The sequence below is a fragment of the Choloepus didactylus genome, chromosome 15 (genome assembly GCF_015220235.1).
Source record: "Choloepus didactylus isolate mChoDid1 chromosome 15, mChoDid1.pri, whole genome shotgun sequence".
NCBI lineage: Eukaryota > Metazoa > Chordata > Mammalia > Pilosa > Megalonychidae > Choloepus > Choloepus didactylus.
In genome coordinates this window covers 82,742,910-82,759,727 of record NC_051321.1, presented here as the reverse complement: position 1 = coordinate 82,759,727, position 16,818 = coordinate 82,742,910, and the positions used below count along the sequence as shown (strand labels likewise).

Sequence of the window (16,818 nt, the reverse complement as noted above, 5' to 3'; positions counted from 1 at the left end):
TCCACAGTGGCTGCACCATTTTTCATAGCCACCAGCAATGCTTTAGTGTTCCAATGTCACTGCACCCTTTCCAACAGTTGTTATTTTCCATGTTTTAAATTATAGCTCTCCTTGTGGGTGTGAAGTGGTATCTCATTGTGGTTTCGCTTTGCATTTCCCTACCGGCTAAATGATGTTGAGCATTTTTTCATGTACTTATTTTTCATTTGTAGCTCTTTGGTATGTTCAAGACTTTTGCTAATTTTTAATTGGGTTGTTTGTACTTCTGTTGTTGAACTGTAACGGTTCCTTTATATTTATATGTTAAGCCCTTATTAGATATATAATTAAAATATTTTCTCCCATTTTATTGAATACCTGTTCAGTTTTTTTTTTTTTTTGATAATGTTCTTTCAGTAATACTTCTTTTAAAACAAAAATTTTAATTTTCATGAAGTTGAACTTATTTGTTGTTTCTTTTGTTGTTCCTACTTTGGTGTCATATCTGTGAATCCATAGCCAAATCCTACATCATGAAGATTTGCCCATTATCTTCCAAGAGTTTTATGTTTTTAGCTATCATACTTAAGTCTTTCATCCAATTAGAGTTCATTTTTGTATCTGGTGTGAGGTAGGAGGTCGGCCTCATTCTTTTGCAAGTGGATGTCCAAGTTTTGCACATCATTTGTTGAAGAGTCTATTGTTTCCCATTTGCATGTAATTGGCACTTTTGTAGCAAATCAATTGCCGTGTATGTGTGGGTCTATTTCTGTACCTTCAATTATTTTCCAGTTGTCTAATTGTCAGTCCTTTTGCCAGTACCACACTGTTTTGATTACTGTACCTTTGTAGTATATTTTAAAATTGGGACGTTTTCATCCTCCAACTTTATTCTTCTCTTTTAAAATTATTTAGCTATCTGAGGCCCCTTGCAGTTTCGTGTGAACTTGAGTATCAGCTTTTCTATTTCTGCCAAAATGGCCACTATAATTTTGACGGGGGGATTGTGTTGAATTCACAGATTGCATGGGCAGTATTGACATTTAACAATATGAACTCTTTCAGTCTGTGAACATGGGCTGTGTCATGCCATATATTTACATCTTCTTTAATATCTTTCAAGAGTGTTTTGCAGTTTTCACTTTACAGGCTTTTCACATCCTTAGTTTAATTTATTCGTAGATAATTTATTCATTTACATGGTATCATAAGTGGAATTGTTTTCTTATTTTCTTATTTGAATTGTTGATTGTTCGTATATAGAAAGACAGTTGAATTTTGTGTGTTTCTCTTGCACCTTGTCCCTTTGCTGAATTTGTTGATTCTAGTAGTTTTCTTTGGATTCCTTTGGATTGTCTGTATAAAAGATAACACTGTCTGCAAATGGAGATAGTTTTGTTTCTTCCTTTCCAATTTGGATGCAGTTATTTCTTCTTGTTGCTTAGTTGCTCTGGCAAGAACTTCAAGGACTGTATTAAAGAGGATGGTGAAAATGGGCACACTTACCTTGTTCCAGATCTTAAGAAGAAGGCTTTCAGTCTTTCATCATTGAGCAAGATGTTACATGTGTTTTTTTTTCCTTTAATGTAATTTTATTGGGATATATACACACACCATACAATCCATCCCAGGTATACACTCAGTGGTACACAGTATTGTTGCATAATTGTGTATTCATCACCACAGTCAATTTTCAAACATTTTCACTATTCCAGGAAGAAAAAAAGAAAAAAAAGAGAAAGACTCCCCAACATCCTGTACCCTATATTCCCCCATCATTAACCCCTAGCATTGGTGCAGTACATTTGTTAACTATTGATGAAAGAGTATTAAGATATTACTGTTAACTATAGTACATAGTTTGCAGTAGGTACGTTTTTCCCCATATACCCCTCTATTGTTAACTCCTTGTAATAGTTTTGTACATTTGTTCTAGTGCATAGAGGAAATTTTTAATGTACTGTTAATGACAGTCATGATCCACTACAAGATTGACTAAGTTATACATTCCCATGTTTTAACCTCTGGCTTGCCTTTTGGTGACATATATGACTCTAAACTTCCTCTATCAATCACACTCACACACAGTTCAGCACCATTAATTCTACTCACAATAATGTGCTACCATCACCTTTATCCATTTCCTCTCATTTAAATTCAACCTAAATAAAAATTCTGCACATCTTAAGCAACTACTCTCCATTCTCTATCTCCTGGTAACTTATATTCCAGATCTATGTCCCTGAGATTACATAGAATAATTAGTTCATATTAGTGAGATCATACAATATTTGTACTTTCGTGTCTGACTTATTTCACTCAACATAATGTCCTCAGAGTTCATCCATGTTGTCGTGCGCTTCAGGACTTCATTCCTTCTTACTGCTGAATAATAGTCCATCATCTGCATATACCACATTTTGTTTCTCCATTCGTCAGTTGATAGACACTTGAATTGTTTCCATCTTTTGGCAATTGTGAACAATGCTGCTTTGAACATCAGGGAGCAAATGTTTGTTTGTGTCCCTGCTTTCAGCTCTTCCGGGTATGTACCAAGTGGCAGGATTGCCAGATCATAAGGCAACTCTTTATTTAGCTTTCTGAGGAACCACCAAACTGCCTTTCACAGTGGCTGTACCACTTTACATTGCCACCAGCAGTGAATGAGTGTTCTGTTTCTCTGTATCCTCTCCAACACTTGTAGTTTTCTGTTTGCTTAATAGTGGCCGTTCTAGTAGGTGTGAAATGAGATTTCATTGTGGTTTTGATTTGCATTTCCCTAATAGCTAGTGAAGTTGAGCATGTTTTCATGTGCTTTTTAGCCATTTGTAGGTCCTCATTGGAAAAAGTCTATTCATGTCTTTTGCCCATTTTTAAATTGGGTTATTTGTCTTTTTATTGTTGAGTTATAGGATTTCATTGTATATTCCGGGTACCAAACCCTTATCAGATACATGGTTTCCAATATTTTCTCCCATCGAGTCAGCTGCCTTTTCAACTTTGATGAAGTCTTTGAAGCACAGAAGTATTTAGTTTTGTAGAGGTCCCAGTTATCTGTTGTTTCTTTCAGTGCTTATCTTTTGGTTGTAAGGTCTACTGTGCTTTAGCAGATCTTGAAGATGTTTCCCTACCTTTTTTCCTAGGAGTTTTGTGGTACAGGTTCTTATATTTCAGTCTTTGATCCATTTTGAGTTAATTTTTGAATAGGGTGTGAGGTAGGGTCCTCTTTCATTCTTTTGGTTATGGAAATCCAGTTCTCCCAGTACCATTTGTTGAAGAGACTGTTCTGTCCCACTTGAGTGGACTTGGCAGCCTTGTCAAAAATCAAGTGACCATAGATTTGATGGTCTATTTCTGAGCTCTCAATTTGATTCCATTGATCAATATGTGTAACTTTATGCCAGTACCATGCTGTTTTGACCAGTGTGGCTTTATGATATGCTTTAAAGTCAGGAAATGTGAATCCTCCTGCTTCATTCTTCTTTTTCAAGATGTTTTTGTCTATTCAAGGCTGCTTTCCCTTTCAAATGGATTTGATAATTAGCTTTTCTATTACAGCAAAGTAGGATGTTGGCATTTTGATCGGTATTGCGTTGAATCTATAGATCCATTTGGGAAGAATTGACATCTTAATGACATTTAGCCTTCCAATCCATGAACATGGAATGTCTTTCCATTTGTTTAGGTCTTCTTTGATTTCTTTTAGCAATGTTTTGCAATTGTCCGTGTATAAGTCCTTTAAATTTTCTTTAATTTCTTCCTAAATGTTAGAAGATTTCACCATTGAAGCCACCTTTTCCTGGACATTTATTCAGTGTCTATATTTTTTATAGATCTGTTGAGCTTTTCTATTTCTTCTTGAGTCAGTTTAGGCAATTGATGTGCTTTTAAGAATTTTTCCAGTTCATGTACGTTATCTAATTTGGTAGTGTAAAATTGTTTATAGTATTCTCTCATAATCCTTTTTATTTCTCTAAAGTCAATAGCGATGTCACTGATTTTATTTTTATATTAGTAATTTATGTCTTTTTTCTTTGGCACGCTAGCTCAAGTTGAGGCAATTTTTTTTTGTTTTGTATTTTCAAAGAACTAACTTTGAATTTTGTTGATTCCCTCAACTTTTTCCAACCTCCGTTTCATTAATATTTGCCCTAATCTTTTAATTATTTTCTTTCTTCTGCTAACTTTGGATTTACTTTGCTGTCTTTCCAGTTCATCAGGGTATGAAATCAAGTTATCAATTTGCTATCTTTCTTCTTTCTAATAGATGAATTCATAGCTATAAATTTTCCCCTGAGAACTTCCTTCACTGCATTCCATAAATTTTGGTATGTGGCATTTTTGATTTTTCATCCTTCTGTAAGTATTTTCTAACTTCCCTTGTGATTTCTTTAACTCATTGGTTGTTGAAGAGTTTGTTGTTCAATTTCCACATATTTGTAAGTTTTCCAGTTATCCTTGTGTTACTGATTTCTAGCTCCATTTTGTTGTGCTTCAAGAAGTTACTTTGCATGATTTCAGTCTTTTAAAATTTATTGACTTGTCTTATGCCTTAACATATGGTCTTCTTACAGAATGATCCATGAGTACTTCAGAAAAATATCTATTCTTCTGTCATTGGATGAATTGTTCTATGTATGTCCATTAGATCCATATGGCTTATGGTGCTGTTTAAGTCTTCTAATCCCATGTTGATTTTCTGTCTCAATGTTCTATGCAGTGTAGAAAGTAATGCTGATACCTCTGCCTATTATTGTAGTACTGTCTATGTCTCCCTTTAACTCTTTTCTAGGTTTGCTTCATGTATTTGGAGACCCTGTTGTTAGGTGCACATATGTTTATAATTGTTATCTCTTCTTGTTGAATTGGCCCTTTTATCAATGTATAATATCCATCTTTGCCACTTGTAGAGTTTTTCTATCTATTTTATGTGAAATGAGTATCCACCTTGGCTCTCTTTTGGTTATAATCTGCATGGAACATTATTTTCCATCTTTTCACTTTTCACCTATTTGTGTCTTTGGATTTAAAATGAGTCTCTCATAAGCAGCATATAGTTGGATCATGCTTATTTACTCATTCTGCGAATCTCTGCCTTTTTATTGGAGTGTTCAATCCATTTACACTTAAGATAATTATTTAAAAGGCAAGATTTGCTTCTAACATTTTGCTTCTTGCTTTTTGTGTGTCTTACACATTTTTATCCCTCCTTTGCACTATTATCGCCTTCCTGTTTGTTTAGATGATCTTTTGTGATGACCATTTTGAATCACTCCTCATTTCCTTTTGTGTTAATATTTTAGACACTTTTTTGTGATTGACATGTGGATTACATTTAACATCATGAATCTATGACAATTTAATTCGAATTGATGACAACTTAACTTCAATAGCCTACACACAGTCTTTTCCTATTTCCCTCCTTCCCTCTCCTGTATGTTATTTTTTTTTAATTTCATCTGTATACATATGTGCTCAATAATGTATGGTTGTGGTTGTTATTATGCATTTGAATTTTAAGCCACAAAAGAAGTAAAAGATTGTGTTATAAATGACACATGCAATAATATTGGCATTTAGTTTTAGCCCATATGTGTAACATACTAGAGGTTTATTTCTTTAAACAGTTTGGAGTTAGTGTCTAGTATTCTTTCCTTTTAATGTGAAGGATTCCCTTTAGCATTTTTAATAAGGCATGCCTATATTTGAATAAATAATGAACTCCATCACTTTCTTTTCATCAAGAAATACCATAATTATCCCTCATATTTAAGGAGAACTTTGCCAGATGTATTATTCTTTGGCAATTTTTTGTTCTTTCAGCTCTTTAAATAAGTCATGCCACTGCCTGCTGGCTTCCATGGTTTCCAATTTAGAATCAAATGTTAATCTTACCAAGGTTCCCTTTACAAGGCACATCACTTCTCTCCTGCTGTTTTCAAGATTCTGTTTTTGTCTCTGGGCTTTGACAGTCTCACTATAATGTGTCTTGTTGTAGATCTCTTTGAGTTTCTCCTGCTTGGAGTTCGTTGAGCTTTTTGGATTAGTTTATTTGTATCTTTCATCGTACTTATGAAGTTTTTGGCCATTGTGTCTTCTAGTATTTTTTCTTCCCCTTTCTCCCTCTCTTCTACCTCTGAGATTTCTGTGATACATGAATTGGTACACTTGATTGTGTCCCACAAGTTCTTCAGGTTTTCCTCACTTTTTTCATTCTTTATTCTTTCTGTTCACCAAATTGTATAATTTCCTTTCTCCTGCCTGTTGCAATTTGCTGTTGATGCTGTGTATTGATATTTTTTTCATCTAGTTATGGTAACTTTTAGTTCCAGAATTTCTATTTGGTTCCTCTTTATATTTCTATCTCACTGTTTTGAGGCGAGGAGAAATCCAAATCAAGGTGTCACCGAGGTGATGCTTTCTTCCTGAAGAATGGCATACGGGGCTGGCTGCTTGTGGTCGTAGGTCCTGGGCTCCTCTGTCCTGTGGATGCTTACGGTGGTCTCCCCTGGCCTGTCCCTTCCCTTCTGGGTTCTGTTGACTTTCAGCTTGTGGCTGCTCCCTCTGAGGCTTCTTTGTTCCTCTGTGACCTTCCTGATAAGGCCTTCAGTAATCAGATTAAGATCCATCCTAGGCCACACCTCATCTAAAGTAACCTCGTCCAAATCCATCCAGAGGAATGGATTGAGTTTGAGGAAATGTTTTTACTCGACTTCACCACTCTGCAGGGTTTGGCCTATAACCTGTGCCCCTCCCATTTCCCTCCAGTGCCTGGAACTGTTCCCATCTCCACAATGCTGAGCAGGGCAACAGATCTGTGGGCTTGCAAAGACTCAGAACCCTGGGCTTGTGGGCAGATGTGAGCAGCCTCCCACCTGGCCAGAGGGGTCCTGAGCCTCAGCCCCTTCACCCTCCTCACTCTTCTGCCAGGCACTAAATAGAACCTGCAGAAGCTTCTCCATTTGCTCAATGGGAGATAGAATCAGAAAGTATGGATGGGAGGGAGGGCCTGGGGCTTTCCCTGCTGGTCAGTGCCTGATGAGGCCGGCAGGGCAGGAGCCTGGGTCTGTCCTGCTCTTGCCCCTGGCAGGGACAGACAGAGGAGGACTTCCATGCCTGGAGTGTCTCAGCTTTGCAGGGTGCTAGGGAGGAAGGGAAAGGAGAAAGTCAGACCTGCCCTCCTCCCTTGCTGACATGCAGTCCTGTAGGGAATATCTCTTCCCACCTCCTTGGGTGCTGGGAAATGAGAGGGAGAGGGCAGAATGTGGGAGTGCAGTGAGAAAGGCTTGGCAGGGCAGAAACAGGCTGCCAATGGATCCCCTACATCAGGGGGCAGGTCGGGCAGAGGCCAAAGCCCAAGAATGCAAGAGTCTGACAGGGGCAGGTACACATAAGGCCTGAGTAACCTGCAGAGATGGGCTGTTGCTTCCAAGGGGCCTCTGATGGGAGCGCTGCAGAAGAGCTCCCTCCCCACTCAACCACACACGTTTAAAGGGCCAGAGAGCCGCAGGCAGCTGGGAGCGGTCATTACCAAAGGGAGGTGACCCAGGAGAGGGCGACCCCTCGGAATCCACTGGAGCTTTGTCATGCAATACATCCTCCCCAATTCCTTGTCTGCACAGCACCCACCAAGAGCCACCTCTCCCCATCTGCCTGGGACTGTCTCGGTTTCAGCACTGGAAGTTCCAGGTCCAGGAAGCTCCTAGAACCTGGGTAAATGGGTCAGTGGGCCGCCCCACCTCCACTGCCCACCCAGATGAAAGCCACCCAGGACCCTGCACCCTGCTGCCTGAGGGCTGCTGCACCCAAAGGCTGGGTTGGGGAGGGGAGGGGCTTGTTGCAGAAGCGGCTGGAAGAGGGGAAGAGCAGGGAGCTCTGCTAGCTCCACCCATGTGCCTTGTTCCCCTGACTCAGGTTTTCTTCTCTGCAGGTCCAGCCAGATGCGATACAATTGGCGGGACAGTGTTCATTTTGTCAAAAACCTGATTGAGAAAGTGAAGAAGTATGGCTTCTCTCTGCTGCGGGGTGCCTGTCCTCTGCCAGGCAGAGAGCACAACCCTTTTAGACTCGGGGGCCCTGCAAGACCCTCAGGGTGGGGAGTCCTGAGCCCAGGACTCTGGATAGGAACGGAGGACAGATCCCACTGGACAGTCCACTGTGGTTGCTGAGGGTGGTGCACCCTGGGGGTGGGGAGGAAGTTGTTAGAGAACTCCTTAAAGACTAGTCTCGGGGAGGGATGTCCCTGACGAGTTCCCCAAAGGTGGAATAATTAGCTTGAGGTGGGAGGAGGGAGGAGGGAAAGAGCATCATGGTAGAAGAGAGACATGCTGGGGCCCTCGGGGACAAAAGGGAAGGTCTTGCTATCACTTGAAGAATGTGCAAGTGTGTGGATGCGTGTACATGTGTCTTATGGGGTGCTGGGGTCTATGGGTGGAGCAGGTTGTCATCCTCATACCTTCTCCTGTGTGAAAGAAAGCCCTTGAAATCCTTCACTGAAGTTGTCAGTGTTACCTGGTCTGGAAATGGGTCCAAAATGGAAGACATGGGGTGGGGAGCAGATAACTGGCCTGCGCCCCTGTCCCGGCTGCTGGCTGGTGCCTTTTCCAGCTGTGTGAACGGCTTCTCACCAGTGGGTGCTTCCTCCCCAGCCCGGATCTCATGATGTCCATCATAACTGTCTCCAAAAGGGTCAACGTCCTCATGCTGCCCACAGCAGATGAGTAAGTTATTAGTCAAAAACGTACATTCCCCTTGGCCTCTCCCGGCAGATCTGGAGCCTTCTGCCTGGGCAGTGCAGGAGTGAGTCTCAGTGCCCCCCACCCCCAGCCCTGGCCCCTTGGTCCCCTGGCACCCGCAGGTGACTGCAGCGCCCAGTGTTCGTCCTCACCCCAGTCCCCCTCCTCCCCCTGATCCCGTCCATCCCAGCCCCTCCCTGCAGTGCTCCACTCTCGCCTTAGAACCTCTGAGGATTCTGGGGATCCAGGGAGGCTGGTGGAGAGACGTGTGTACCCATTTCCAGCACCACCCTATGCTCTGGGCACCTGCTGTCTGCAGGTCCGTCTCTCTCCTAGGCTAGAGGGAGGAGGGGAGACAGGGCCAGAACCATGCAGGCTGAGTCCAGCACCGGCGGAAATGGGGGACAGTGGGGGTGCCAGGGCCTTTAGTAGAGGGGAGGGGATCCCACAGTGGGTCCCAAAAGAGGAGCCTGCAAGCAGGGTCTTGGCACCAGGCTGGGCTGGGAGGTTCAAGGAGGGTTTGGGGAGTGCACATCTGGGGGCCTTGAGGGGTGTGAAAAGGGGCTCACAGAGCTCTTGAGGGTTCAGGGCATTCAGGGATGCAAGAGCCTGGCACCCAATCCAGAGTGGAGGCCCAAAAGAGAGGTGAGGACACTTCGGCATGCAAGGGGCAACCGGGTTTGGGATGCAGGGAGCGCTTCAGCACCTTGGAGAGAAGCCAGGGCTGCAGGGGAAGCAGGAGGCAGCGCCAAGGGGAGGAGGGGGTGCGGTGGAGCCAGGGGATGAGGACAGCCTTCTCTGCGTCTGGCTCCCAGGAGAAGCTGGAATGCGCTGAGGCTCCGGGGCTGGGGAAAAGCCTGGCATGGTGCGCAGGTGTCGCTTGGGTTTGGGAGAGAGAACCCGAGTGGGTCTGAGGTGGAAGGAAGCAAGTCCGTGGGAAGGACCCTGGCAGGGGGCAGAGTGGGAGGCAGCAGGTGAGGGCGTGGGTGTCACCAGGAGGAGCTGGCCTGAGGGGCTGGGAGGCTGGCGGTGGCTTCCTCAGCCTCTCTGGGGAGTGGGGTTGGTGGGGGCGGGGGCTGTGGGAGTTCAGGGGAGTCGAAAAGAAGCAAGAGTGGTCAGGGAATGACACAGCTCCATGTTGCTCCGAGTCCTAGCAGCCAGCTCAGGAGGGGCCCAATGGGATTTCTGCCGGTGCTGGGCTCAGCCTGGGATTGGCTGTTCCCAAACATGCCCCACTGCCCAGGAGCTGAGGAGGGATGGGGCAGAGGGGCAGCAGAGGAGCCTGGCAGGTGAGGGGCCTCCAGAGGGGTCCCATGGAGCCTGGGAGGAGAGGAGGGTCCCCTGCAGGGTCCTTTGGGGGTGCATTCCAAAATGATTCTGTTGGACCGTGGCTGGCTGAGGGTGCAGGGTCCTTGAAGGGGCCTGCCTTGGGGGCAGGAGGCCCAAGTGCAGACAAACTCAGAAGCCTCCAGGGGTGCTGTCAGAGGAGTGGAAGAACCCAGAAGAGGGGTGCTGGGCATATGTCTTCCAAGAGGAGGGGAGCTTGCCCTGGAAGGCAGGAGCCTGCAGACCTTCCTGTAGGGCAGCCCCAGGGAGGAGCTGCTCAGCCTAGAGGTCTGGGGGTGCAGCAGGCAGAGGTTGGCAGGGCTGGGGGTGAGGAGGGGAGGCGGCTGGTGCTGGGCAGGGTGGGGCCTGGTTTCTCCTCCAGGGGCCTGGGACAAGGCCTCCTCACCTCCTCAGCTGGGCCGGGCCCCCGCCCCCACTGCAGCCAACCCTCTGCCCCTGGCCTGAGGCCAGCCTGGCTGGGCCGGCTCCACCACATCATGTCAGATTAGCCTGACCCCAGGCCCCTGTCCCCAGGGCCATCCCTGCCTGCCCCGACCTGCACATCTGCTCTAACAGCAGCTGAGAGGGTTGCACTGGCAGCCCGGGGGGCTTGCTGCTCCCAGCATTTGGCCTTTTCCTCTGAGGAGCACAGGAACCCCAGGGCCCTGGCACTCTGATTCAGTGTGTCTGCTCCTTCCCCTAGCGCTGACTCGAGGGGAAAGCAGCCAGTGGGACTGAGTCCACCTCAGGGGTCTGTGGCAGTGGGAGGGGGGCCCGGATAAGCAGGAGGCACTTTTCTAAACTCAGCCCTCCCCGTGGGCCTTGACTCACAGCTCCAAAGGCGTGAAACATTCCCCGATCTGACTGGGGACGTCCGAGGCAGGGCTCCGGGTGGGGCCTGTAGGGGCTGGAGGCTGTGGGGTCAGGGATGAGCTCCCCCCAGCCAGGCTGGGCCCATGGGGACAGCAGAGCAAGGCCCCACTGTGCTGACCAGCCCAGGGTCAGGAGGCCAGAGCAGTGTCCCCCAGGTCAGTCACCCCTGCATCTTTGTCCACCCATGAGGGGTGATTGGTTAACAACCACCCCCATCTCAACCCCCTTTTCTCTCTCTGTTTTTTTTTTTTTTTTTTTTCAGACAAACTATTAATTCAGCTACTAAAAAGCTTCGATATGAAGTTGCTGATGGGCAGCTAAACATGGATGAAGGAATTAAAAAGGTACCAGCTGCTGGAGCCTGGAGAATATTTCCAGATTGATGAAATTCTCAGGCTATTTCTTGGATCGTCTAACCCCTCTTCTCCCAACATTTCCTCATTGTGTTGCAGGCAAATGAGATGATCATGAGAAGCAACTCTGGAGGTAAGTGGCTCCCGGACGTCGGCGTCCCAGGTGCGGAGGGCAAAGCCAGGCTTGGGGGGCAGTCCCAGCACAGCCACGTTCTAGCTCCGAGGTGGAGAAAGTTCCTTAACCTCCTGGAGCTACAGATTCCTCATCTGTGCAGCGAGGACAAGGAAGTGCCACCTCTCGTGACGTATGAGAACCAAACGAGGTCTGGCCTGTGGGTTCTGGTCTCATAAGCAGGAGGTGCTTCCGTGCGAGGCGTGTCCCTTGGGTGCCCTGCAGTTGGACAGCGTGAGAAAGCAAAGGAGGCAGCCACGGGGACCCTGAGCAGACTTAGGTTTTGGTTTGCAGAAAAGCATTCTGGGTGCTCACCCTTTCCTGACCACACCCTCCCCCGAGTTGCCCTTGTAGCTTTTGGCTCCTTTCCCCATCACCCTGTGACTGTGTCTCCGACCCAGTGAGCAGCTGTCCTCAGACCAGGGCCGACTTCTGCCTAGGCTTAGGGTTCTGAGCTCTGTAAGGGGCGATGCGCCCGTGTCTGGAGAGGCCTTGAGCTGGCACATGGTCCTCTGTCACGGGCCTTGGTCAGGGGTCCTGGGCCCCAGGACACTGGCAGGAATCCCCCAGGCACTTGGGTTCTGTCGCCCTGAGCCCTGCAGCACACCATTCACCGGAGAGTCTGGCTGCTGCTCTGTTGTCTTATACGAACTTTGTTTCCCGTCCTGGCACAGGTTGTACCATCTGGTGATGGGGAGGGTGTGGGCAGCAGGTCAGAGGGGCCCACAATGGGCTCAGTCTCCTTGTCTGCAAAGTGGGCCCTGGGCTGAGACCCTTCTCACTCCAGGGCGCTGCTGCAAAGCCGGCAGGAGCTGGACGGCGGGGGCTCGTGTCTCCCAGGGAGCTGCCCACGCCTGGCCCACCAGGACTTGGTGTCAGGGGTGCTGGGCCGTGTCCTGCCATGGGCCATCCCCATGGTCCTGGCAGCCTGTGGCTACCTGGTGCCCCCCTGGTGCCCTTCCTGATGCAGCCACTCCTTGCTTATCCTGCAGCCAAGAAGGTTTTCAGCGTAATGATCGTTTTGATCGGGTCACCTATCCCTGAGTCGAAATATCAGCTGGCTCTGGAGGAAGTGAGTTCAATCCATTGTTACCTGCTTTCTGCTGCACTTATTTTGGTGATTTATACTTAACGCCTTCTTTCTCTTAGGCTGAGAATGCTCGGAAGATGGGGACAGTTATGTTTGGTGTGGGTATTAATCAGTATCTGAAATTTCAGGTAAGTCACAACAGGTAACCCAGGTCCACACTTGAGCCTGGCTGGGGAAAGTACCAGAGGCTGCTTTCCCAGAGTGCCCCGGGATGATGCTGCAACCCACCCAGTTATTTAGGGCCACACATGTCCACTGCAGAAGGTGGTAACCATGGGCTTGGTCACATGTGCACTCTCAGATGAGGGTGGAGGAGTTTGTCACTCCCTGAGGGGGCTCTGCTGCAGACGGGAGGATCTAGTCCTCGAGTGCAACACTCCCTGGGCCCCTGACGTGGTGGCCACAGACGGTCTCCTGTGTGTGGACCCAGCTGCCCCCCTCAATCCCCTGGCTCTGGGTCCAAGCCACCTCCTCTCCCTTGTAGCTTGACAAAATCGTTGACAGCAGTGAGCACATTTTGGGGCAGCAAGGGACTGCGAGAAATCTGCCAAGCTACATTCCCAAGGTGAGTGGGTGCTGATGTGAGAAGCAGGTGGGGGTGAGAAGCTGCCAGTGAGGAGGGACTTCTCACCAATCCCTCCGTGGCTCACACACTTGCCCCTCCTGCCCTGCTCTGTGTCCTAGCTCCTGGAGAAGCTGTGCATTAGGCTGGACTCTCTGGAGCCTTCCAGTATATGTATGGGAGGTAAGAACTTAGGTGGCACCGATGTTAACTGAGGTGTGTGTGTGTGTGTGTGTGTGTGTCTGTGTGTGTCTGTGTGTGTGTATGTCTGTGGGCACATACATGTCTACGTGTGTGTGTGTATGTGCACGTGGGTGTGCTCATGTGCAATGTGTGCATGCTTGTCTGTGTGCAGTGTGTATTTATGTACATGTGTGGTGTATGTGTATTTTTGCTCTTGGATATATCTGTATATGTGCATGCGTGTCTATGTATCATGTTTTATGCATGTTTGTGTTTATATGTTTGCACACATGTATGAATGTGGTGTTCATGTTTGTTTATCATCATGTGTGTATATATGTGTACATTTGGGTGCATGTATATGTGTATGTGTGCATTTGGGATGTGTGTATGTATGTATGTATATATGTGTATAGGTGTGCAGGCATGTGTATACATGTATGTTTCTGTGTGTATATGTGTGTTCATGGGTGTATGTGACTTGTGTATTTGTGTGTATGTGTGTGCATCTGTGTATGTGCCTGTGTATGTGTATTTGCATGTGTGTTGTGTGCACATGTATATGTTTCTTTGTGCTCCTATGTTTGTATTTGTGTGGATGTGTATGTGTGCATGTTTACATGTATGTGATGTCTGAATGTATGTGGTGTGTGATTGTGTTTGGAATATATATGTAGGCGTTAATTTGTGTGTGGGTTCTGAAGGAGTTTGTGTGATGTGTGTGTAAGTACATTTTTCTCTCTCAAAGTAAAATGTTTAACTAAAAATAGTTAGGAAGGAAAAATGTACTTAGAAAACCCTGAGCAATACACTAGCACACTGTATCCATGAACATGTGAGAAGGACAGAACATCAAGAACAATTAGCGATCACCCCAGCCATGCAAAACTGAGTGGACATTTGAAAACTCAGTGTAAGTCTCAGCATCAAAAAAGTGGGGGAAACACAACATAATCGTCTCAGTGGATGAAAAGAATTGGACACAGCCCCACATCCAACATGATGCCTCTTCTCAGCCTATGGGAAAGAAGGCCTCCCTAGCCAAGAAAGTCACCCACAAAACAGCCAGCAGCTCCCATCACCCTCAAAGTGAAATCCCGAGCGCCTTCCCGAGACCCGGAACTGTTTGGGTGTCCTCGCCCGGGGCGGCGAGACGGGACTTCCTAGTGCAGGGCCTCTTTCCCAAGTCTGTGTGTGTGGAATGCACCTTCCCGCCTCTTTCCCAAGTCTGTGTGTGTGGAATGCACCTTCCCACCACCGTGCTCTGTAAACCGGAAGCTGCTGGAGAGAAAGGGCAGCAGGCTTCTCCCCTGGTAGCAGCACGTGCAGCAAGGGGCAGCGTCGGGGCTCATACGCAGGCGGCAGGGGCTCTGTGCTGCAGGGCTGGGGGCTCTCACGGAGCTTCGCACCTCTCGAGCTCTGCTCCTCACGGGGTGTAGTCTGGACTACGGGCCCGGGTCTGGGGGCACTGGTTTTGCTTTCAAACAGGGACCCCAGCACCCACTGTTAGGATTGTGCTGAGGGGTTGAGATGGTACATTTTGGAGTGCCTGGCCCCGTCTCTAGGAGTTGATTGGTTAATGAATGGGAGCTGGTGCTCATATTTCTCTCAGGGCTCTGAATCCTGCCCCCACCCCTGAGACTGCAGGGCTGAGCTTGGAACCGGGTTTGTGGGGGGTAAGGCGGTCTGAGGAGAGCCTCCAGCTGAGCCAGCTGTTGGTGACAGCTGTCTGATTCCTCATGTGTTCTGCCCCTGTAGCCTGCAGTGTGAGGCATGGAGGAGGTACAGGGTGGCTTTAATGCCCAGGGGTGGAGGTGGGAGGTGGGGACACCCTGCAGTGGGAAATGTTGATGGCATCGGGGCGTCCTGCACTGGGAGATTTTGAGTAGACCGGTCCTGTATTGGAAGACTTGGAAGTGGTTCAAGGGGTCCTGGATTTTACTCTTGTCCAATTTTCTTTATCACATGTCTGTCCACCTCTCTCTCTCATCACCCCATCCTAGCTTGTGGTGCCTTACTCCATGGGTGACCGACAATGTGCTCCTTCTCCCTAATCCCGTGGGTCTGCTGCCCTCCACTAGGGACCATGTCTGCTCTCAGCTCTCTGTGAGCTGCACAAACCCTAAGGGCACCACATGGTGCATTTGACAGAGCCATACTCCTGTGTACCCCAAATGCCATCTAGACACACAGCATCACCCTCTCCTCAAAAAGCTCCTCAGATCTGCCCCCCCCCAGGCTCCCTGCACCCACCCCCTAAAGCAGCATCTGTGGGATTTTGCCTCCGTCACATGCTGCCTGCGCCAGAGCCTCCCCCAGGGGACCCAGGTAGCTTGTGCGATAGAGTCTGGCTTCCTGCACCTGCCATGTGTGGGACCACCCCCCCCAAGCCATGTGTGCTGAGTGCCCCCTGGAGGGGCTGGGCGTGAGTTCTGGACCTGCTGTCTCCTGTCTCGGTCTGGTGGCTTCAGGTACTGGAGATGCAGGGCAGAAGAGGGTGTTCCTTGTGGGTCCAATGCCCTGGGCACCTGCAGCGTGGCCAGGGCTCCCTTCCTGAGTCTCAGCCAGGGCCCAGCGGCCGTGCGTGAGGAGGCAGGCTGTAGGGTGCAGGGGGTGGGTCCCACCTTGCAGAGCAGGAACCCTCTTGAGACGAGCTGTGGTCACCGCCACAAGCCTGCATGCCCTCTGAGGTTTCTGCCTGTTGCTCTGGAAAAAAAGAGGGCAGGTGATGTTGGCAGACCCTCTCTGTTCTCTGCTGTAAATAGTGATAGTGACGTTTTTCTCGCTGAAAGGATTGGCAAGGAGACGGAAGGGGACAGCCTGGCCAAAGCTCCAGCAGGGGCCCAAAGCCTGGAGGTGGAGCAGACGGACAGCAGGTCGTCCCCAGGGGCTGACCGGGTCTCCCAGGATGGCCCTCCCTGCTGCCTGCTGAGCCGGAGCCTGGGGCTCACCTTAGGAAGCTGGGAGGGGCAGAGGAGGGGCCCAGGGCAGGAGTCCCCCAAGCTGCAGCCTCAAAGGCTCTGGGTGCCCTGGGTCTCCTTTTAGTAAGTTGTTCTCTCCCCTAAAACAGGGCCAGGGTCCGTTTCAGTGTGCACTTGGTTATTCCAGCAAGCGTTTGCATTGCTTTCATGCAGCCACACAGCCTCCGTACCAGTCCCTCCCAGAACCTGGAGATGCCACAGAGCAATATGCAGCCCCCACTGCCTCCTTCCCTCCCTGCCTCCTTTTTTGTCTTCTTCCCTGTGTCCCTCCCTTTTCCCTCCATCTTCTTCCCTTTCTCTTTTTACATCACTTAATCTTTGAAGGCTTGCATTGAGATAAGTAATGCAAACCATTCCGAAAAACAGGGAACAACAAGTAGATGTCCCCATCGGCTCCTCCTCCTCGGTTGCCTGCAAGAGCCCCCAGGGAGGGGTGCTCGTTTACAGGCATCTGTGTAAATACACCTAACAGAGGGTCTTTTGCATAACCGCCCCCCACCCTCCCAGGGTACCCTGTAGCTTCCTGGGTAGAGTCCATTAGAGGGCTGATGGCTGCCCGGGTCC

The 16,818-nt window shown here is 48.3% G+C and overlaps 2 protein-coding genes across 2 annotated transcripts in view; both read left to right on the top strand.

Moving 5' to 3' along the window:
* LOC119510937 (annexin A8-like protein 1) overlaps positions 1–16,818 on the top strand; it is a 261,425-nt gene that overhangs the window by 14,756 nt on the left and 229,851 nt on the right. The gene's annotated exons all lie outside the window — the stretch shown is intronic.
* The window catches only part of LOC119509952 (anthrax toxin receptor-like), a 35,124-nt gene that overhangs the window by 724 nt on the left and 17,582 nt on the right, over positions 1–16,818 (top strand). Inside the window, exons 2-10 of the mRNA XM_037803909.1 lie at positions 7,602–7,700; positions 7,910–7,981; positions 8,628–8,699; positions 11,176–11,257; positions 11,366–11,399; positions 12,431–12,510; positions 12,588–12,656; positions 13,013–13,093; positions 13,213–13,273. Of these exons, the coding sequence (XP_037659837.1) occupies positions 7,602–7,700; positions 7,910–7,981; positions 8,628–8,699; positions 11,176–11,257; positions 11,366–11,399; positions 12,431–12,510; positions 12,588–12,656; positions 13,013–13,093; positions 13,213–13,273 (650 nt within the window). The remainder of the gene's footprint in view (positions 1–7,601; positions 7,701–7,909; positions 7,982–8,627; positions 8,700–11,175; positions 11,258–11,365; positions 11,400–12,430; positions 12,511–12,587; positions 12,657–13,012; positions 13,094–13,212; positions 13,274–16,818) is intronic.